Source organism: Onychostruthus taczanowskii, unplaced genomic scaffold, assembly GCF_017590055.1.
Source record: "Onychostruthus taczanowskii isolate IOZ18803 unplaced genomic scaffold, ASM1759005v1 scaffold173, whole genome shotgun sequence".
NCBI lineage: Eukaryota > Metazoa > Chordata > Aves > Passeriformes > Passeridae > Onychostruthus > Onychostruthus taczanowskii.
In genome coordinates, this window is record NW_024498940.1 from 454,539 (window position 1) to 478,561 (window position 24,023).

The 24,023-nt window shown below is 41.7% G+C and overlaps 1 protein-coding gene across 3 annotated transcripts in view; it reads left to right on the forward strand.

The window, feature by feature from the left end:
• The window catches only part of INPP5A (inositol polyphosphate-5-phosphatase A), a 193,211-nt gene that overhangs the window by 167,516 nt on the left and 1,672 nt on the right, over positions 1-24,023 (forward strand). The window contains exons 12-15 of one of the 3 annotated variants that reach the window (XM_041400151.1): positions 6,189-6,262; positions 18,300-18,411; positions 22,636-22,704; positions 23,908-23,995. In XM_041400151.1, the coding sequence (XP_041256085.1) occupies positions 6,189-6,262; positions 18,300-18,411; positions 22,636-22,704; positions 23,908-23,988 (336 nt within the window). In that variant the 3' untranslated portion in view covers positions 23,989-23,995. Of the gene's footprint in view, positions 1-6,188; positions 6,263-18,299; positions 18,412-22,635; positions 22,705-23,907; positions 23,997-24,023 lie in introns of those variants that run through there. The other 2 variants (XM_041400152.1, XM_041400150.1) reach the window with 2 other exon arrangements.

Here is a 24,023-nt window from a genome sequence, read left to right on the forward strand (position 1 = left end):
CTGCTCCCTGGTCTGCTGTCTGTGTATTCTGTTACAGAGGCGCGGGCTGCAGCCCTTCTCTCTGCTCCCAGAGCAGCCTCCAGCAGCCCCACACAAGGAGGGCACGAGTCTGGATCCCTGCTGGGAGAGCAGCACCTCAGTGTTAGGTGTCTGGAAATCCCAGTGACCTTGGGAGATGCCTGGCTCTGTGTTGGGGTGGCACAGGGATTGACTGCAGCTCCCCGCACATCCCAGCACTGATATGCCCCTGTGGCCCTGCTGTTCCCCAAAACACTCATGCCAGCCAAGCCTCTGGGAATCTTCAATCCACAGTGGGAGTTTTGCCCGAGTAAGAAACATTTCATAGTCATTCCTCAAGAAAATTCCAATTTTAACCACTCTACAAGTAATACTAAAACTGTATTCTCCGTATTTCATGCTTTTGCCAAATTGCAGCTCACAAGTAGCTGTGTAACAGGATAGTACATAGGAGTTTGGACTCCCAAGTGGGACAAACTAATGTTCCACAGTAACAGATATATTAAGTTTAATGAAACAATCCATTGAGTGTGTCATATTTGCAAGTAGGATATTCCTAATTAAAGTCTTTCAGTTTTAAAGACAGCATGCACTCAGTCATTCCCAACATTTTGAAGGAGCTTTGTCACAAGCTGTTGTGCACAGTGTGTGAATTATTACAATAATATTTATGTCTGTCCCAGCAAAGTTGTGAAAGTGGCAATTTGCATGAATACATTTTTCCAGAGTCAATTTTCTCTTAATTTGAGGTAAGCACTGGGATCCCAGGAGAGTGAGGCGCAAAATCCAATTTTCCCATCAAAAAATGGGAAGCGTGTGTTCAGCTGTGACCAGCTGGTAGCCGCAGGGCACAGCCACTGGCCTGGGGCCACGCTGCCCTGTGTGCTGGAGCAGATGTGTGTCTGGAGGAGCTGGCTGCATGCAGGGTGTGGGCCCTCTGTACCTCTTGGCTGCTCCAGGCTCTGCTGGCACAGGGCAGCTGAGGGATGGGGTGCAGTTCACTGCCGCAGGGCAGCGTTGGGGCAAGGAGCCCTTGGGGTGTGGAAGGAGCTTCTGTGGTCAGCAGACAGTTCAGTGCTGCTGCACGAGTGGAAGCCCAGGCTGAATCTGTGCCGGTGCCTTTGGCTTCTTCACTCGTTTATCCTTTACATATACTCCAGTCAGCTCATTGAGAACTAATTGCCCAAGTAGTACAACAGGTTCTGATTTCTGCTGCTGTTTTTTTCAAGTAACAAAAGTCTGACAGCATAAGACCTGGATTTTCTGCTGCATGTTGCAGAGCAGAGGGGTGGCTGAGCCCTTGGAACTGTTAGCAGAGTGTTTGACTGGCAGCTTGTCCATAGCAGTCATGTCAGCCCTCAGTGCATGCATTGCTGTGCCCTCAGTGCATGCATTGCTGTGCCTCACCCCCCAATGCAGAGAACAATCTCTTTGGTGCCATTTCTCTGTGTGCCATAGATCCACATTTATGTGGGTGTTTGTGATTTGACAACACTGCCATTCAGGATATATACATATGTGCAGAAATATAATATTGTACAAAACCAGCATAAGTGGTAAATTTATATTCAGTGATTCGGGTTTTTTTTCTGTGAAACATGATTTTAAAGACTGGCAATGAGAGAAAGAAGATTAAGATTCAGAATATGCAGTAATATAGATCATTTTACATTTTACACAGTCTTTGTTAGAGAAAGAAGTAGCTTTAAATCAGGCAGAGTTACGTACAGTGTTTTCATGGATAAGTGGGAAGGATCAGCATTTACACAGACTTTTACCTGAAGTCATTAGACTGCTGAATCAGTTTCTAAATAATTTGCTTGGACTGCAAAGATGGATAAAATTACTGTATTTCTAAAGTCTCTTGGAAAAAAACGTGTGCTCCACAAGACTGGCAAAGGAGGTTACAGTGACCAGGGTCCACATGTTTTAATTCTCTGAGGTCACTTCTGTATGCTCATCTCCTCTTTTTGGTCTGAAACTTCATTTCCCTTTCACAGCTGTGAATTCTCTTGTGGGCCCTGCAGATGGATTTGATAAATGCTGCTAATATCACCTCCTGATCTACCAGTGCTCTGACTTTGGTCTGTAGGTCTTGATGAGTAATTGCCGTTGTTCTACTCCAATGACTGAATTAAGTTGCCCTGTTTGAAGGGGTTCATACGTGTATGATTTTAGCCAAGGTGGCCCATTGCAGTGTACCCAATAGATGCTGACCTTTTACCAGTGCTTTAAATTGAAGCAAGCAGCACCTTGGTTTCTGCAACTGCCTAGACTCTCTTATAACCCTTTGATTACTATGAAGCTGCAAAATGTAGGAATTTAGAATTTTGTGCATTGCTTTCTCCTCCATCCGGGCAATAAATGCATGTTACAGCGCTGCCAAGAAAAAAGGAGCAAAACCTGAGGCTCCCTTCAGCAGGTTTTACAGAATACACAGCACACAGGAAAACCAGCAGTTCTGATAATTCCCTTGGGAGGTGATGGGCACTGCAGCTGACACAGCCATCAGTCCTGAAAGCTTTTAATTCTCCTCAAAATGAATAGGAAATATCCTTTACTGCAAATGCAGTCATTCCTACACATACTGCATGGCTGCATTCCCAGAATTGTGGGGTCACAGTGGCTCACAGGTAGTAGCTAACTACTGATACACTGGATGGATGGATGGATGGATGGATGGATGGATGGATGGATGGATGGATGGATGGATGGATGGTATTTTCATTCAGGTACTCATCAAACATTCCTGTTGGGCTGGTCACTGGACACTGTAGAGCAAACATCTTGATGTAACATCATCAACTTGGTGTTGGAGTAGATAAAACATAGACCCTGCATCATCTTCACTCTTATTTAGGTATAAATACATTGGTGAAACTGAGTTTGGAGAAAAAAAAAACAGTCTTCTGAAAACTGCCTATGATATATAATTCTGGAATGATCTGCCAGTCACAGCATTTTAAAATCTCTGTGTAATTGCTCAAATTACCACAGCATGTCATGTAACACCTTAAAGATTTGGTTCTTAAAGATGATCTTATTGTGAGTAATTAAATAGGACATTATATTGATTTCTGGAGTTTGAACTTAATTTTTTTATTATTTTTAAGGCATTTAGAGTGACATTCTTACTCATGTTTCCTGTTCCAACAATGACATTATTCACAGTGCTGATTGGTGTACAGTATGGAAATGAGTGAGCAGCTTGTGGTGAAATTGCCATGAAAGGAGTACATTCCAGGTGGGGCTTTTTAAAGACAATGTTAGGTGCTTTGAAAGTAAAGTCATTACCCTCTGAAATTCTGACTGCTCAGTATCGTCTTGCCCATGTTAATTTTCATTCATTTTCTGTCATGCCAGGTTGCTCCAGGCAGCTGTGTACCTGTAAAGCAGATGGAATTGACTGATGCCCATGTCAGGCCCTGTGCCTTGTCTAACTAAAGTTGCTTTTAGGGCAAATGGCATTTGTAATTCATTGTGGCAAGGCATAGTGAACCCCTTGCATTTGCATCAGAAATCTTGCATTTTGAGATTACAGGCTTAAATGAGAATACAAGCGCTTTTCACACCAAAAAATAATAGTTAAAACATGGTCTTCTACTGAAAAGAATAACTGCAGTTTTCTCAAAATGCACAGTTCAGGTTTTTATCATCTCTTCCATTGCTGTCCTGCCCGCCTGCAGTGCTGCCAGGTAAACACAGAGGGGCTGAAGGGGGTTCCCCCTGCTCAGCCCTGAGCACACAGCTAACCTGTCCTTGCCCATGCAGGAGTGAGCAGGTGTCTGTCTGCAGCTCAGTGGGCATGTTTGGACAGGAGGTTACAGGTACTGTAACACAGGCGGTAACTAGGAAAAAATAATTTGTAAAAGTGCATTATTATTTAATATATAGCAGGAAGTAAAAGCTTTTGCAAATAATCCAGTAAAAATATTTGGCTGTTTTACGTGGCAGGATGAATTCTTCACCATGAGCATTCCCTAAATCCTTCTAGGCACCTAGCTGGGCTTTGGCTTCAGGTTGAAGCTGTCCCTTTACCTGGGGAAAATCGGGAAACTGGCAGCACAGTACACAATGCTGTCTTGTTCCTGTTATCTGCCACCAGTGACAGCAGCTCATCTGCATAGCACAGACACTGCATACACAACTGCAGCAAACAAACACAGCAAAAACTTCTGTGGATGATAGTGCACATCCAAATGCTTAGCCCTCTAAACCCCAGGCCTCATTGAGTTTGCAAATATCATCATAGCTAGAACAATGCGAATGTATAAAATTTTGAAAATGTGAATTGGTGTGAGAGGACAATGCATCTATTGAACTTCACCAGCCCTTGGGATGCCCATGAGTAATTTATACCATTGTGTTCTGTGGAGCATTGTTCTTTCATTCAGTCCTCACAGTTTAACACTTCAGAAACAGCCTTTCTCCTGACACCTTCCCTTCCCTACTCTGAGCTGTTTACTTGGAACAGTAGGAAACATGTATAGACATACATTTCATTTAATAGCTTTAACTGGCAATGGCAACTTGTTTTTCTATCCCAGATTCAGATAGGGTGGCTGATACCTCTAAAGTGGAGACACATGGAGCAGAAAGGGGATGGTAATATTTGTTTTCATAGCCAGTGTGTATGTATTGTGGCTACCAATCTGTTCTGCTTACTGAAATACAGAATCAGAGCCTGGAAACATCCATTTATTCTTCAAGTGCGTGGAGATTGCTTCAGTTAGACCAGTGAGTGCTGGACCAGCCCAACACTTTTAGTATTGAGTATATTATTAGACATTATTATACATGCAGTAAGTTTCCACACAGATATTTAGAAATATTTATCTGAACATAATGAATTCTCAGGCTTTCAGTGAGATGTTAAAACAAGCACAAATTGTCACAGTTATTGGTATTGCAGAATCTTTCCAGCATACTGTCACAGAGTTTGGTGTCAAATGAACTACAGCAGGGAAAGCTGCCCATCACCTGGCATCTTTATGTAAAGATACCTACATATGGCAGGAGAGCCTGGAGAGAGCTGGGTGAGCCGTGGAGAGGGAGCTAATCAGCAGTGCAGGTGGTTCAGGTAGCTGCTTTTCACACAGATAATTAATGTGTACAAGTAGCTGCTAATTGCACATTTCAGGAATGATTTATGAGGTGACAGAGGGGAAAGGGGGACACGATCTAATTTCTTTGGGAACCTCTGCCATTCATGCAATGGTATCAGCACAGCTGTGAGATGGGACATGATTAATGAACGGTGGGCAAACACCGCCGTGGCGCGGGACAGAACAGCAAGTGGCCTCAGAGCCAGGGCCGGCACCGTGGGCACGACGAGCTTCTGCCTTTGGCTTCCAGCTCCCTGGGACATCGGGCTGCACCCCGGCTGGGCTCTGGAGCGAGATCCTTTGTGTCCATCAGAACAGTTACGGGTTTAGTGGGGACAGTTGTCACTGAGTTGTGAGTGGGTTTGTGTTTATCAACAAAGACTGTGGATATGTATTCTCTCTGCAGAGGTCATGGGGAAAACAAACGTGGCCGGAACTAATATTTATACAGGACATTAAATCTGTTAAACACCTGATTGTGGTGCTCTGTCTTGGCTGCTGCCTGGGAGCACCCTTTACCTACTGTCACATATCCCTCTGTCTGCTGTCTGCCATGTCCCATCCAGAGCAGGCACACAGGAACTCGCTTTGCTTGGGAAGAGTGATGTGCACGTTGTGATTGTTGTACCTGCTTATCTGCACTAAAGATAATACAGAGTAATATGGTGCATTCCACTGACATTCTCATGGGCTGGTTAGCATATCAGTTTGCTGCTCTTTTTTAATGCTAGTCTAGTTTATCTCTGAAGAGACTGCTAACGAAATTTCAAGAAATGTGGCCTTCTTGTGGTGTAAGTGCACTTACAGGGCAGTGCTATGAAGAGCCAGTGTTACAACTTTCACCAAGGAAAACGAATGTTTTCAACACTTCTCTCAAGGCACTGTTTATGTATCAAAATAGTCCCGACAGTTTTGCACTGTGTTACAAAAACTGTTCTATGAAGGCTATACCTCAAGCTGTGTGTGATGATAGTTTTCTTTTATTTCCTTTTATATAATGTAGTATTTTTAAATTGCTGCAGTTCAACATTAAAGAGTGAAAGCATTTATTTCTATCTTTTATAGCTTTTAGAATTTGACAGAGAGCTGTCAGTCTTTAAAGACAGATTGTATGAACTGGACATCTCATTTCCTCCCAGGTAAGATTCATATATAATCCATTTATTTAACTAGCTACAACATAGTTATTACTTGCACTGTTGGTAAAATGTGAATGTTCCCATATTTATTGCAGAAATTATAATGATCTCTGTTCCTTTCATGATTGTTTATTCTCCCCACATCCCCTCATCACTAATAAACCACATGCCAGTAGTGCTCCGTAGCTCATCATTTGGGTTCCGCTGATCCTGTCTTTTATAGCTGCTCTTAAAACAGACCTGGCAGGAATGTGTGCTCAGAGATGTGGAACGACTTCTAAGCACTGGGCCCAGACCACCTGTTAAATCACCTTATTGCAGCCATAAAGACAGTCTCTGCCACAGGCTGTTTGGTGTCTGCCAGCAGTGGTGCGCTCAGCTGCGGGTGTAGAGCCTGCTGCCCTCGCTCAGGGAAATCCAGGAGCAGTATCAGGAAGGAGGGCAGGAACTTAGGTTCTGCTTTTCAGTTTCACTAAACATCATATAACTACTTCAGACTGTTAGAATAAATTGGCTGGCTTAATACACATGCATGATTTCAGTCAGCAGATTCCTGAGGTGTTTTAGCCATGAATGGACAGCTGTTGCTATCATACAAAACCAAGCATTTTGCAAATGGCAGTTCTGTTCAGGAGGAATCTGTGGAAGATTTGGTGCCTTTTATACATGCATGGTCCCTTTCCAGGAGTGAGTAAGTCAAATCTCACAGTTGATTTCAAAGGAAAGAAATACTGCATTCACAAAGAAAAAGTTTAAAAAATAGTAGAAAAAAGGCAGATAAAACTATGCTTTTCATATACTTTTTTGTTAATAGATGTAATATGTTTAAATACTACTATTTTATGCCTCATGGACAGATAGAAAAGTACGATGTTTTGGCATACACTAAGAAAAAATTTGGGAAGCTTGCCTTTTGTGATCATAATCTCATTACTTCTTAGCAGCCAGCTGCGATACTGATTTGTGTTGATCCCCTGGGACACTGAAGTATGCACGGAGTTACCACCACTCTAAACTGTCCTTACTGATTGAGTATGATAACAGTAGACCAGCAGGGTGTGTACATCCCTAAGTGTGTCTCACTCCTCATGTATCTGGTCAGGGTGGATGAAGGTGAGGGGAAGTGATACCATTTTTATACTATGCATACTCTTCTACTTCATGTCTCCAGCATTAGTGCTTTCAGCCAGAGCAAGGCCTACCAAAAATACATTGTTCCATGAATAGTTTTCAGCTTCTTCAGACTCTGTAAGAGCTTTTCAGTGTCATGCTCCCCTCAAGCAGAGATCAGAAATTAGGTGTGAGTAGTCTCTGTGTGTTTTAGTTCTACTCACTCTGTTTCCTTCTCAAAAACTAGGTAATAGTAATAGTAATAAATGGTAAAAAAAAAAAAAAAAAACATATATATATACATATATATATATATACTGAGAGATGGCATGTGTGTATAAAGAGCAAACTGGCTTTATATTAGGATGCTTTTTTCATCCATCCCTTCTTGTTTTCTCTGTCATAAGGCAAGGACATCCTATTGCCCATCCTGTGGTCCTTGCATGGTCACAGGCTCAGTAATGTATTTTTAACAGAAATATATTACTATTTTTAGTCATACATAATTTTTGGTATGTATAAATAATTGCTTATAAAATACTTCTATGAGATTTGTAGTTACAAATTGAATTTGTATCTGTAAATGGAATGGTGTTAAGGCAGCACAGCAAATTAATGTTTCTGCACATACAAAGGAGTTTCCTCTGGGTCTTGACAGACTCTGTGTTACTGCACATTAGCTTCAGGACTTTTTAGTTAACTTTGATTGTGGGAAGGCTTGGAGAGCCACTTTGAGCTCTCCTACAAACACATCTAAACCTGGCATTTTTGCAGGCATACTTAGGGAGCTCAAAACTAATGCATTGTTCTTCCACAGTGCTGTACTGTAATTTGACATCAAATGCCTGTTTGATCTGTGAATTCTTCTTCCTGCCATGGGTGACCATCGTGATGCAGTGCAGAGGGAAGGGTTCTCAGGTAGTCATCCCTTAGAACCACCTAGAACAAAGCCTTGACTGAGCTCCTCCAACCCACACTATTCCTTCATTCTGTGATTTTATAGCACTGACAGCATCTGCAGGCCTGTCAGTTATCTCCTCTCTGTTCGGCAGCCCTAAGGCATTTTCCAAAATCATCTTCAATTCTGAGTTCCTGTCGGTTCTTTAATGTTTGTTCCTGAGCCACACCAGCTCACCACCCTGTGTGCCTGTGCCCAGAGGAGCATGCCAGGGATGCAGTGAATGAATTCGGGGGAAAGAGGCTCATCCCACCTGTTCTGGGCGCAGATCTGCCGTGCTGTGTCCACAGGGCCCCCCAGCACGTTCTGTCCAGGCTCCTTGGAGCCTGCAGGGCAGTGGCATTCCTCTGGCCCTGTCCAGAGCCCACCCTTCCCTTGCAAAGCCCTCCTCTGTCCTGCTGGGATGTGCCAAAGGTGAAGGCAGCCTGGGAGGGCAGCCACACTTTAACAAGAGACCATGGGCTTTGTGGCAGGTCTGCTATGTTAGACTACCTGTAAAAAATCATTCCAACAGAGTATTCCTCAGACATTATTCACCCATTCCTATATTTTGCGGTCTTTTATTTTATATTGTGAATATTCATGTTTTCATCTTGTTACCCTCTGTGATCTAGTGTAGCCTATAGCAACCCAAGCCACTGGAGACTAAATAAAAGTTAGAATTTTAAACTCTGTAAGCTCTGTCACTCACAGGCTGAAGCAAACAGCCCAGTGTGAGGCTGCAAAGGGCTTCGTGGTAGTCAGCAATCACTGCAAAAGGCAGGAGGTGTGGAAAAAAAGAAGTAAAAACATTGTGGTGTGTCAATATACAGGTGGGCAATTGTTACCTTTATCACTGCTCTCCATTAATTATTATAATTATTCTTGTAGCTGTTGTATAACAAAGATAGGAGCTGACTCTAGCAAGAGTTCACACCCACATACAAGGTTTGCTCTCAGATAAGGCTGCATGCACAGCAATCTCATGTATTAATCATTCTCTTAAAGTGACCTATTCTTGTTTGTTGTTGAATTAGGCTGTCATGTAATTTACTGGTTGGACATATGTTTGTGTCTTAGATACCCTCAGTGTGATATTTGTCTCAAGCAGACCCTCTGCACTGGCAGTGTCTTGGCTTTTGATGCCTCTGAGCAGGAGATGGGTTGAATCTCATTTACTCTCAGCAGAGCGTTCCTCCTTTGGAATTCTCTCTAACACTGGCTCATTGTTCTGAAAAAATCTTATTTACTCCATAAAATATTTTTTGTCCACCTTGTATTTTGTCCCATGACCCTTCTCTGTTCTAGGAGGTTGCACAAGGACACATGTATTTTTGTGGTCTGATTTACCCTGAGCCAGCCTGCTCTGCATGAAGCAATGCCCAGAGTGCTCCCTTGTTCCTTCCCTTGTTCCTTCTCTCTGCAGAGACTGTTCAGAGCAGAACCTCTGGGTGCCACTGCACAGAGCCCCAATGTCACCCTTGGGTGTGAAATGGAAGGACAAGATGATGGTTTAGGTTTCAGCAGGCTGCTCTTCCTTTCCAGTGTTCTCAGTGTCTCTCTGCACGTTCTCAGATCATACAGACTGCCTGCTGACAGGGCAGGCAGCACTCCTGAAGCAAACAGGGTTCTCATTTCCTAGAACTTCATCTCCTCAGTAATGCTGCTGGGTCCTGTTGTCTCACAAAAGAGGAGTTAGGCTCTCAGATGAAAAAGCCGTAGGTTATTTTTATGCTTGCATTATTAGTTACTTTTATAACACTATTTTTTTTTTCCAACTAAGAAGTATTTTCTACTGAACAGAAATACTTCAGACTTACTTGTGCATTGTAAAACTCCTTCCAGGTATTAATGAGGTATCTGAAATCATCCATGGATCTCTCAGCCCCCAAGGAACAAATTCCCACCTGACATGATGCACTTGTCTGGGTGCTTCCAGCATCTAAGGCTGAAGCACAGAAGCATTTTCCCAGCTGGAAACAGAGAGACAGCTGGCATTTCCTCCAAAATAATTTGAATTTAATTATTACAATGATTTTTCAGAGAGATCTTGCCTTCATATTTCCACTCACATTAAACCAGTGCCACTCTCACCAATTCTCAATTTTCAAGTTGAAATAAGGTGTTTCTTTATTTTGTGAGGAACCAGACAGCATTACCCGAGGTCTGGTTTAAGGAGTTTTGGCAAAGGGGAAAAGAAAGGACCAACAGAAAGTAAAAAAGTTTCAAAGAATTATTCTACATGTGTAAGGTAAGGACTACAGGCCATGCAGCAAGCAGAAAATAAAGCATATTCTAAAGAACTTATGGTCCTTGCTGCCAGCCAGGCTGTCCCATCTGAATGTACTGCTGAAAAGCCCAATAGTTTGGATCCTGAATCCTGACCCATTTCTTCTCTCAGGTTCCCAGTTATTTTTTTCCAATATGAGACTTTGTAAAATTTAGCCCCAAAGTAAGGTACTTTTGAGAAGTACAGGTGGATGTATTCCCAGAGAAGACATCGAGCTCAATCACAGTCATAGGTAGTAACATCAGGCTCTTCTGGTGCAACAAGTCAGCACTGGGTCCTTCCCAACAAGCCAACATTATTCATAATTCATTTATCCACTTGTAATAGTAGCAGTATTGCATACATTGCATGGAGTACAGCATTACTGTTATTAAAGCAATAGAGTGCATCACTCACTGTTCACTTGCTGAGGCACTGGTATTGCCAAATAACCCATTGTAGTATTGCCAAATAATCCATTTTTGCCAGCTGGGCCTCCCCACGCTCGGGGGTCGGAGCAGAGCACAGCGTGCCCTTTGCCATCAGCTGTGTGCCAGGCAGGTCCTGCTGCTGGAGCCAGCGCCAGCACGTGGCCTCCTGTCACCAGGGTTTGGCCACAGGGAGGTTTTCAGCAGCACTATGGACACCATTGTGGGTGAATATTCTGCACAGAAAGTGAAGGGTTGCATTATGCTTTCTGGAAAAAAAAAAAATAGGCTCTGGGCTTATTTATTTTTTAAACTGAAAAAGGTCCTGCAACACTGGTGATACAGGAATGCTCACTCTGAAGCATATTACAAATCAGTATTTTCCAAAGAAGAGTGTTAAGCCAAAAAGCAATATGCCCAGCATAAATCTATTTAAAAGGTTCTGATAAAAATACCATGTCATTAACCCTCCTGTTTTGTGTTGTGCCCAGACTTAGGGCTCAAGTCCTGTTTACCCATCCTGCCCTTTGCTGCTGGTTTGCCCGGGTGACCCCCTGTCCCATTGTCACCTTTGACTCCAATTGTTGGTACTATCACCATGGTGTTAGCGTAGCCTGTGCAAGTAGCAGCTGTTTAACACATTGCTCTATAACTACTGTGTTTGCAGGGCTCTGTTTGCCCTCCTGATTTGGCTGAAGTGAGACACGTATCCTGGCCAGTTGGCTCGCAGAGCATCACCAAGGCTTATTAGTGTTTTGGTACCTATGAAGCAGATAATCTAGTTCAAACACCAGTGTGTCTTACTGCTTAGCTTAGATCTGCTGCCTAGGATGTGCATATGAAGATAAATTACATGGGGTCATTTGTTAGGAAGAGATCTAGGGAATCCAACTCCAATTCTCCCTTTCAGGTCAGGGAAATATAAAATGTTAATTCAATTTTGAGGAAGAAACTAACACTGGTAGCTGATAAAAATTAGATGTCACCTTTTGATTGGTTGAATGGCATTTTGTTGAAATCACACTTACATACCAGCTCACACTAGTGCTGACTGTAAATTAAAAATATCAAAATATTTTTATTTGTATATTTGGCCCTAAAACTTCCACAGCAGCCAAAGGTTGTATTGGCAGTCCACATTCACCACCTTTTCTTGAGGTAAAAGTATCTTAGACAATCTGAAGGTAAATTGATCCAACATTTTCTCAGAAAATATGAAAATAGTAAATAATTTTCTGATGAAGAGTGATTGGGGTTTTTCTTAAAGTTCTCTGTCAATGTCATATGTAAATAGAAATATCTAAAAGTGACAAAAGGTTTAGTAAATGTGAGGACTCATACCTAAGTTCAAAAATAAAGTGAACCAAATCAAAATTGTCTCAGCTCTTCCCATAAAGAGGTCAGTTTTCGTTGATGCTTTATAGTTCCATCCCATCTCAAATACTTTGTATTATAAAAAAGTCTGTGATATAAAATGTGGGGACAATTGACAGATGAGTGAGCACAAGGAGTTTTTGAACAGGAGGCATTTCCACTCCCTGAAACGTGATAAAGTTTGCTAAATGATCTGCATTTGAACCTAGATGTAGGCTGCACAGTTGTTCAGAATGACCTTTACTGGACTAAAAAGATCAAATAGCTGAATTTTCCCCACTGTAGCCTAGTGAGTGCTGCCACACTTCCCAGAGCAGCACTGGCAGCGTGGTCTGTAGAAGGCAGGGCCCCAGAGCAGCACCGGGCGTTCCCAGCACGGGATGTCCCCATCACGGGGTGTCCCAGCACGGGGTGTCCCCAGCACTGGGTGTCCCCAGTCCAGGGTGTCCCAGCACAGGGTGTCCCCAGCACGGGGTGTCCCCAGCACGGGGTGTCCCAGCACGGGGTGTCCCCAGCACGGTGTGTCCCCAGTACAGGTGTCCCAGCACGGGGTGTCCCCAGAGCGGGGTGTCCCAGCACGGTGTGTCCCCAGCGCGGGGTGTCCCCAGCATGGTGTGTCCCCAGTATGGGGTGTCCCAGCACGGGGTGTCCCCAGCGCGGGGTGTCCCCAGCATGGTGTGTCCCCAGTATGGGGTGTCCCAGCACGGTGTGTCCCAGCACAGGGTGTCCCCAGCATGGGGTGTCCCCAGCACGGGGTGTCCCCAGTACAGAATGTCCCCAGCACGGGGTGTCCCCAGCGCGGGGTGTCCCAGCACGTCCCACGCTGGGTGCGGTGCGAGCCGGAGGACACTGCCTGTGGCAGCTACAGTTCATTCCCTCTGTAGCAGCCCTCCAGAGGGAATGAACTGTTTCCTGTTAGAGAGTACATCTCACCTCTCTCACTAACAGATTTTATCCATGCTTGCACACAAGAGTTCATTAGGAGACATTTATATACACAGTGTTGTTGGCTTGTGTTTTGAGTTAAGGCACTGCTGACAGGATGGTTTATGATGTCGGACAACTTTTCACCCTGCAGTAAGCATTTTTGTAAAGGTGTCTAATCATCTCTGACAATACCTGTCAACAGTAGTAGCGCTCTGATATTACTGACCCTCTTAATGGTTTATTTTCCCCAAACAATTGCCAAGTAGTTCTCATCCTTATTGACTGTGACAACAGTAGTTCATTGGACAGCCTGCTCCTTATTAACAGAGTAAGTTAGCAATTCATCAAAGTGTTTGGTTAAATTTCAACAGTATTGAACATTATATTAATGATGTTGCTGGAAGTTTTATTCAGAAAACCCACCTGACAGTAATCCTGATTAAATAAGTGCAACTGAAACAGAAGTTCGTGAAATAGGATGGAAAAGCAGCTAGAAGCTGCATCTTCAGAAAGAGTAAGTCCTAAACAAGTGGAAATAAATTGTGCAATTTTCACATGGATACTCCAGAACTGCCTGTCTGTGTGTCATCCAGGGGCGTGCACAAAGTGTATTTTGTATAATTCTGCTGGCTGGAATACACAGAAATAAGTCTCCTTTTTACTATTTATTACCCTGCTAACATGAGTAGCTAAGGTCCTAAATTCATAAAACTTTGCTGATGTTTTAAATAGTGTTTTAAACATAAAATTTTAAAACACTGTTTAAAATTTGTTCCACAGGGAATTCCCCATTTTCCCCTTGTATTTTTAAATAGATGTAATATACTGTGTGTAAAAAAATGTGTAACTGTACAGAATACCATGGAAGTTTGTACATCCTTACCTCTAGCACCTCTGTGTGTTAGCATTATATCTATTTATCATTTATGCTTCTGTGGTACCTAGAGGCCTTTATCTGTTATGTCATCATTTTTACATGAGCACTCCCTATTCAGTCTCAAGACCACTACTTTCTGTGTATTACACAAGGTAGATTGTGATTGAGGCAGAATGTTAATGAAAGGAAAAAATAATACATGCTTTCATGTCTAATTATTGGCATAGGGAGAGCTGGTTTTCCCTTTTTCTCTGCCACAGTCATTGTCCTGGTATGTCCTGGTGCTAATGATGGAAGCACAGAAGGATGGCACAATACTTCCCCACCAGGAGACTGATATTGGAATTTCAAACTTTTGACTATTTGGTATAGAGTCCTTGACTTTCTTTTTATCAGACCTGCAGTTGTTTTTATCAAATCTGTAGTCATTTCTGCAATTCACAAAACAGAAAATTTGTTGACTAGAATTACTAAGTAGGTTTTGAATTAAGAACTGTGAGTTCCTTGTCTGGAGTGAATGTGTTAAAAGAGGCTGGAGATGTCAGCAAAACAAATCGAACTTACTGTCCTTGATCATAGACAGTCTTATTCCTAATGTCTTTTGGAAGATGGGTGTTGCAAGAATAGTTCTGCATTTTGCATGTACACAAGCTTAAATTTACAGTAATTTTTAAGAGACTATTTATGCCTAAAGGCAAAGAAGCAGTCAAGAAATGGGGTTGAGAGGAAGGAAAAGAGAAGGGAAATCATGAATCCAGCTTAGAAAGAACAAAAAGTGAACGGTCAAGTGGAAGCGTGTATCAGCACGCTCTTGTCTTGGTTCCCCGCTGCAGCAAGTGGAAGTATTTTCCAGTTTCCTGAGTCCCACCATGGACGGTGTTTTCCAGTTTCCTGAGTCCCACCATGGACGGTATTTTCCAGTTTTCTGAGTCCCACCATGGATGGTGTTTTCCAGTTTCCTGGGTCCCACCATGGACGGTATTTTCCAGTTTCCTGAGTCCCACCATGGACGGTATTTTCCAGGTTCCTGAGTCCCCCCTGGCGTGGGCTGGTGCTCTGGGGCGCGGTGTGCGCGGCAGCAGGCAGGACAGCGCTGCCTCCCGCGCGGTTCCCGCAGCCGGCGCTGCCTCCTCTCGTTTCTCTCTGAAACGAGAGCTGCCTCGGCAGCCGCTTCTGAGGCTTTGGGCGTTTTCCCTAAGTCTTCAGCTCTGCAACATCTTTCTGGTTTGGCTGCATCAGAGCCGTCATCCTTCCCAAAACGCCTGCGCTCTGTAGGCTCCTTCGATTGCTGCTCTTGACTGGGTTAAATCTGATCAGCTGGGGTGAAGACATCCAAAGGAAGTGACATTATGTAAGACACCAGCGTGTCCTTGGGGGCAGGACCCTCAAAAACACACCAAACAAGCAGAAGCTTCAGAGCTCACATGCAGCTGGTTCTGGAAGCAGTCACGCTATGTTCATGCCACTGCTCACTTAGCTGTGGAACAGGATGATGGAAACAACTTCTGAGGCACATGGTGTTTGAAAAGTTTTGTTCTGGAATAGTACACATTCAGCAGCATGTTTCACGAAATCTTCTTCAGTGACAGTTATATTCCAGAAACCTCTAATAGAACTTTTATTTGCTAAAATCTATTTTAGATCAATAATAAACTAAAATAGCCCTACAACCCAAAAAGTCACAAAGAAAGAAAGAATCCCTCAAGGGAGTTTTGACTCATATTTAGCTATGGCCACTATCTGAGCCCATCTATAAAATAATTTTGCATATTGTAAAGTGTTTGTGACCCCTCTAGAGCATGAAGGAGAGCTAATAGTTCTCCTGATTTTGGGGCATGTATCTTGTTAGGATTTTTTATTATGTTAGTGTCAGCGTTTCACTGAGATTAGGATTTCCACACGGCAGAGTGGATGGAGGGAGGGAGCATTATTCATTGGAGTGCAGTGAGACAGAACACTCCATGCTTCTTGCTTCCTTCGAAGGATTCTTTCTTACAAAAAGAAGAGTTTGCCTCGCTTTATTATATTAAATTATTGCCTACAGGCCATTTTGTCTGGACAATTTTGCAGCATTTATTTTCATCTCTGTCCCAGCCATTAGAAATCTGATTTGTCAAAGATACTTGTAAACTATAGTAACTTTTTGACTGGATGATCAGTGCTAAGGACCTTGAAAAATTGGCAGAAGTTTTCACCCTGTGAAAACATTAAGATAAATAAAGCAAATTGATAAATACCATTTAATAGAATATAGGCTCTAGGATTTAATGCTCTAACACATAGCAGTAACAGATCATTCCAGGTATGGAACATCATATTTCAAAAGCCATACAGTTAGTGCTGTAAAAGGAAGGATTATATGAAATGTGATTGATTCTTATACCTTTATGTCATAAAAAGTAACTTCAGTTATGTGGGGTTCTGGAATAAGTAAAGTAAGAGGTTATGAGAAAAAGTCAACCCTTAAGTTGCAGACAAAGAGCTTCTACTACCAATATAGTATTACATCATCAAAATATTTCACAGACACTCAGAAATAAGCTGTACTTCTGTATGTCAGTGAAGCAGCAAATTGAATTCTCATAATATGTTTTGAAAACGAGTCTTGTTAGGTTTGATGAGGTGGAAAACGTACTGAGATCACTGGTTTGTTCCAATACATTCAGTATGCTTTTCTTGGATGTTTGCCACGGCTAATCTTTTTAATGGCAGTGTAGCTTGTAAACCCATTTGGTAGAAAGCTGTATGTCTCTGTTTCAGAGTATCACACCAAGCAGGATGGTAAATAAGTTTCTCTTCAAGCATGCAAAACCTTTTTTTTTACAATACTAGAAATTTTATTTTAAGATACATATCAGAAAAACCTCTGTATTTATTTTCCTTTATTAATTCAGTGAGGAGCAGAATAAAATGCAAATGTCTTTTCAAATACGCTCACACATACATATGTAGATGTTTGGGGGTTTTAAGAGTTTTATCAAGGGCAGACTTCAGTTAATTTAGGCCCAGTATTCAAGAAGTTGAGCCTGTCACAAACCCTCTGGATTTCTCCAAAACCCCCTCTTAGCTACTCCCACATGCCATTTCAGAAATGGTCTAAGAAAACAGTGGGCCTTACAGTGTGGTAAGCCATCACCAAATTCAAAGTTCTGTTTTAATAAACTGATGAGAAGATTTGGATGAGACATGAAAAATTCTGAAGCCTCAGCTTATTGAGGTTGAGCTAGAGGTTGCCCTTCAGGTGCTTCAGATGATCTCAGCCCATGGGCTCATACAGGTGTGTTACCTCTAGCTATATTCTGTAGATTAAAATAAACACTTTCTGTTGCCCTTTAAAGCTAAGTTAGAATGCACTGGAGATGTCATAGCATGTTTATGATGGCTCCAGAGTGTGACTACCATTTAATCTGCTTCTATTCAAGGTGTCTTTACAAAATAATACACTTTTCCTTAACACGGTTTCATAGGTATGGGATCTTATATGTTGTCAGCATCACTTTCTTTGAACCACATTCCTGATTCCTTGGTTCTGAAGAAATCTCCTGTGAAGCCTGTTGTCTTGTCCTGTCTTCCTTTCTGTCACCCTTAAAGAATCCATACAGGAGAGGTTTGTGTTTAGCTGCAGTGGTCCCAGCACTCTGAACTCTGTTTTCTGTTAAATTATTCATGGATAACTTCCCTTGAGAGAATCCTGTGAAGAAATCACATAAGATGAACTTTTTTCCCCCTAGGTTTCATTTTGCAACTTCTGCATGTACATTTTCTGTAGTCTCTTGTCTAATTTCAAGTTGTTGTTGAACTGATTTTTGTACTTCCACACAGATAAACATTTTGCTATCTTTAAATGCTCTCACAAAAGCACAAGGTGGAAGGTGAGAGTTTTGAAACTGTGTGTCTTAACTTCTTAACTGTACAGTAGAGTTGTAGATCTGAGAAGAGACGTAGAAAAAAAGCACATGAAAAGGGAGGAGGGAGAGGGAGGAGAAAAATAAAAAGCGTCTGGAAGAGCTGCTTTTTAACAGGGACATTTTGTAAGTACTATGGCCCTTTGAGCCAGAGGTTTCAGACTGCTTTGCCAAGAGTCATTGATGGTTGTGGATGGGATTTGTTTGCAGTTATCCCTACAGCGAGGACTCTAGCCAGGGAAGGCAGTACATGAACACGAGATGTCCAGCCTGGTGCGACAGAATCCTGATGTCCCACTCAGCCAAGGAGCTCATTCTGAAAGTAAGTACAAACCTGCAGCCCCCGGTGCCTCCGCGCTGCATTATCTGCATCAAAGGCAGGTATGGCTGGAAGACTCTGCCCCTGAGTTTGCCAAGTTGGAGACAGCACACCATGGTAGTAAATGGAGGGGTCTGCCTCCCGTGCTTTGACACAAGAAGGGGGATTTGTCCCCATAAACCTGCTGACACTGACCAAAAGATGAGCTTCTACAAGCACTTATTTTGGTACCTGAGCTGCCAGTGATGACTGACTGTCTTCTGTCCTGTGCCTCTTCTGTGCAGGGATGCACAGCACTGGGAAACTGACTGCTTGCTTTAAAGAGAGTAACAGAAAATAAAAAAGCCCCATAAAAATGCTGTAAAAAGTCTCCATTAGTCCCCCAGCCCAGTCCACCCTACAGTGACATAAGCAGCAGCACTGCCCCTACCAAGGGTTCAGCAGGGATGCAGACAGGAGCAGGTACAAGGGCTGCTGGCTGAGGAGTCCCACAATTGAGAGAAAAGCCTGTAACAGCAACAGCTGCAGGCACCTGAGTTACCAGAGTGGCAGATTTCCTGAGGTACTCCCAAGAATATGTCAAATCCTGCGTAGGCCAAATCTATTGCTATGCCCTGAATGAGGATAGTATCCAGCAGGTAGGCTTCTAACTTAGGTATACCAACTAGGTGTTAAATTTAGACATTCCGTTAGAGCTTCAGAGATAAACTTGTGCAACGTTTTTAGAACATACAATTCCTCTTGGGATTTAGTGTTTATAGATAGGGTTAGGGTTAGTTGGTCATGTTCTGTCCAAGGTTAAATGATCTAAATATGGTTGAGGAGCCTTTCAGTTTTCTTTTCTGTCATTTGCTCTCTCCTTCTTGTTGGACTGTGCCCTCCTTCTTTCCTTGGGAGCGCTGGACTGGGTCAGCTGGTTACCTGTGCCAGCTGCCACTGTCCCTGTGTGCGTGCTCCTGGCACCCAGACCCCTGTCCTGCTGCTGCTGGTTGCCAGCTGCTCTAGGGGGCCAGGACCAGATCAGGAAATGGGGATGTGATGGAGATCTCTCCCACGTCTCTCTGTTCTCAGCTGGCCAGCTGGCAGTGGCCATGGGCGGCTGCATAAATGGGTGTGCTGCAAGTGAGGTTGTCTTGGCTGACCAGACTGTAAGACTCTAACAGACTGACTGAACCCAAAATTGCCAAAAGTCACGTGTCTGTCTGTGTGCTCCTGTATAATTAATGCAGTTTAGTGGGAGTGAATTACAGAAAATAATCTTCTAAGTAAATCAATGTTCTATAGCTTCTTGGCTTTTTTTTTTCCAGTTTAAATTAATTACACCCTTGAAACTTGCTCTCCTGAAGTTTATAACCTTCTTTTTCTCTCTCATTGGGGTTATTTATCTCGTGATTAGACTGTTTGCTTTGCAGTATATAACTCACTGAAAGGCTGGGAACGTGTTTTCCACAGCTACTCAAATTTCAAGTCAATGCACTTCCTCACACGTTTTAATGTGTAAAAAGTATCTGCATGACCTCATGAAATTTCACCCAAAATTCTAGACAATGCATGTACTGCAGTAGTCAGTAAAAAAAAAAAAAAAAAAAAAAAAAAAAAAAAAAAAAAAAAAAAAAAAAAAAAAAGTGAAGCCTAAGGGCAATACAGGCTTTACAGTCAAATAGTAATGTCAAAATCAGTGTTACTTGTTTTTGTTACACAAAAATATCCTGTGAAAAAGTGAGTCTTTACCCAAAATGTTACTGATAGTGCTTGGCGACCATGAAATTCCTAAAGAACAAAGGATTAAAACCATGAAAAGAGTGGCCAATGAGGGAGGATTTTTTTTTTTAAAGCTATGAATAAGGAGATAGATGTGTACACAAAAGCTTGAAGAGTGTAAACAGTACAGAGGGAAAGGAATTCTTTCTGATTATCTAGAGGGCTATAACTTGGATATAATGGGAGAAAATTAAACAAGGGAAAACAAAGTTACAGCACTGAAGAAGTTTGGAGCTGTGAGGTCAGTTATAATTTCCAGTCTCCGTGTAACAGAAGAGTTACACGGAGATCAGCTGGATCCTTCAAAGCTCACCTTTAAAAGTGCTCATAACTCTGTCTTTGGAGCTTTGCACTTGCAAATTGTGGTCAGGCAGTCTGGGACATCTCCAGAATTTCCTATGCAAAGTGAAGGTGCTGCTGAGGCCAGCTGGGCTTTGGCTCAGTGAGTCTGTAACCAACACAGGAGCTGTTTATCCAGCCCAAAGCCAAACCAGCATTCTGGCCCATAAAACCTATTTAAAACAGTCATTAGAAAATAATGCCAAACTGATAGAGGAAAGGGCATAATGACCACCCAGGTTTCTGTGGTTCTATGCAAGAAGCAGTGTTGGCCTTGACTGAGAATTTACTCCACTGCAGAGACCTATACTTTAAAGCTTTAAAAGGAACTCTAAAAGAAAATTTTAATTAACTGATTACACTGTAACAAATCCTTAAAATAAAAATGTATATGAACTGTTAAAGAATATTTTCAGTCGTAACTACCTATTGAATATTCTTATTCAGGTCATTATTTTGCTGTATTAATTTTTTTAATAGGCAATTAAAGTGTGTATTTTTCTGCCTCGGCAATTCTGTAATTTATTTCAAACAAAAAATGTAGTAAATCTGCATTTAAATCCTAGGTAGAGAAAGGATAGAGTGCACAAATTGCCACTGTACAGCGTGCTCAGCTACACAGTAGGCATTACAGATTGTACTGACATGGGGCTGTAAACAGCTTTCCTGCAACATCATCTATCATGCCATGGTCGGTTACCTCACCATCATGTTATTTTATGCTTCCTGAGCCCTAAACCACCAAAGGTTGCCCACTGCTCGGGAGCTGTGCTGATGCCTGATCGCATGAAGTAATGAATGCTCAGCCAAGTGTATATTGTTTCTGCTTGTGCACTGCTGTAATTTGTTTATCTGTCTAAAGATTATGCAGTTGAAAATCCACAATTTTATGCTGCCTTTGTAAATTATCAAGTCGCTTTTGATGAATGTATCCCCACTTCCGATGCTGGTGGCATTATGATCTTGAAATATTGGAAAGTGCTCATGCATACAATGCAGAAGGTTATGTTTTTATATTTTTGGCAGACAACCATGCTGTAAAGTAAATCTGACCTTAAGCTTCCTTACTGCATTAAGGATAATTCAGTTTTAACTTTATAGTCCTAAATGCTACTGTTTATATAAAGTTATTGCCCAGTCAAACTTGACTGATTACAGATGAGAAAGTCTTGGCTGTTTCCTACAACATAAATTAGTATCACCAACTAGTTTAAAGCACATCTACGGTTGCATTAGAGACTGGAGAGTGTGCAGATTACAGATTTAATTAGCTTATAGAAATTGTTTAGCACAATAAGGAATCATTTTCTATGGCAATGTATTTGTATTTATTCCTGAAGTACTGTGCTAAAGAATCAGAAGAGCTTCTCCAGATCACGTTTATTACAAACGGCGGAAAGATGAGCACATTTTATTATTCATTAAGATAAAAATGCTAAAGAAGTCAGTGTATAAGGGTAAAGTTCAACATGGAACAAAATGAAAGCAATTCATAACGGAGACCAGAGGAATGTCATCCGTCATTTACTGCTTTTCTTAAAATCACTGAATGCTTTTTTTCAGATGAAGAAATTTATCTCAGAGAAATGGTTAAAGATTATACTCATAACCTGAAAATAATCATTCATCTCTCTGAACATTTAAAATCCCCTACACGATGAAATCAAATGCTGTTATAAGGCAACATGGATTGCATTTAATTCAAAGAACATTTATCTCACCTAATTCAATAAAAATTGTGTTGTTCTTAAAAAAGGACTGGTCAAATGTGCTCGCTGCACTTTGCAGCAGAAGCCTGGAATGCAGCTTCCCCAGGTCACTCATTTCACTTAGTGCAGCGTTAGCCACCAGTATTTCCCAGGGTCCCATCTGCAGGAGGAGGCATAGAGATGTCAGGGGGTTTTTTATGCAGGCAAACTGCACAAATTACTGCAAGCAGTACTGGACATAAAAGTTCATTTTACACATTTTTTCTCTGGAGAAGCCAAACAATGATGTGTTCATATTCATTCAGAAACTGGTTTCACCTATTTGCACAGTATTTCCAATGTTCCTTTCTGTGTGTGTAATCTGGAGAATTCTTGGACTGACTAGTGTTTTGTTTTTTCTGTTTTTTTTTTTAACTAGTCAGAAAATGATGAGAAGATAGTAATATATGACCACATTGGGCCAAATGTCTGCATGGGGGATCACAAGGTAATTGAATTAAACATTTTAGTCTTTTATCTTCTATATTTTTATTAGGAAGGAGAATGTATGCACTAGGTTCTACTAATTGTAAGTCAGCTATATCTCTGCCCTATTTTTAAGTAATACCTTGAAAATGCTTCTAAGTCAAATTCAGCTGCAGTCTGTCTATCAGAATGGCTGCTTGTATGAAATCAAAGAGCAGGACAGGTGCTAGAATGAAAGCAGAATACCATCCAAGTGAGGAGGAGCAGCCATCTGTACACTTAAAACTCTTCTAGCAGAACACAAGTGATTTCATTGGGTTATCAACTATGCTTTCAGGGCATAGCTTCAGCTAGGTTGATGCATAGGTGCTTATTAGTAAATGAATGTATTGGCAGTTCTATGTTCAAACAACAAGTGATAAAAATTATATAGAAAAAAGATAAAGAATTATAAATAAATAAATACCAGTTGTTTAAATTAATAAAATACTTGAATTCTATGGTCTTCTTTGCTGAAGATACCAGATGAAAGCCTAAGTTAGAAATACAATAAAACAGAGTGTTTGCTTTCTTTGAAAAAAGCCAATTGAGGAGCAGGAGGTAACCTCTGAAAGCCTATCTAAAAACAGCACTGAGACTCTTGAATGATAATTCAGAGAGGGATAGTAGGTGATTGTATGTGTGGATACATGTGTACATGCAAATCTGAACTCACAAATGCATACCCCTATTTAATTCCATGGTCAGAGTTCTTGTGAGACAGAGAATTGTTTTCTAAGGAAAAATGCTCTTAGGGCATTTGGTCCAGAATCATCCAAGGTTTTAAAATAGAGCAACTTACTAACTTATCCAGTAAACAAAAAGCTCTGGGTCAGCCAGTTCAGAAATAGCAGTTTTTGTTTCCTGCATCACCAAAGTGGTGCAGCACTGTTACAAAAGGGAGATGTGTATGGGACCTCAACCTCTTCCCACAGAAATCTGTGGAAAATTTTCCTTTAGGTTTCAGTGGGAGCAGAAATCTGTGAGGAGATGATGTTGTTCCCTAATCCATTTTGTAACTAGAGTGATTCAAAAACTTGTTGCAACATTTTGTTTCCAATCATAGAGAATTTTTTGTTGTATTTACTACTGACTGTAAAGAAAAGAAAAAAAAAAAACAAAAACAAAAAAACAAAACACGTATGTTTCAAACATGTAACTTCTATTTTTCCCTAACTTGCTGCAGCCTGTGTTCCTGTCCTTTCGAATAGCTGCTGGGGCAGGTAAACCTATTGCAAATGTGCACAAGTGTTGTGTCGTGCAGTGATGTGGTGGTAAATATCATCTTTTTTCTTTACGTTT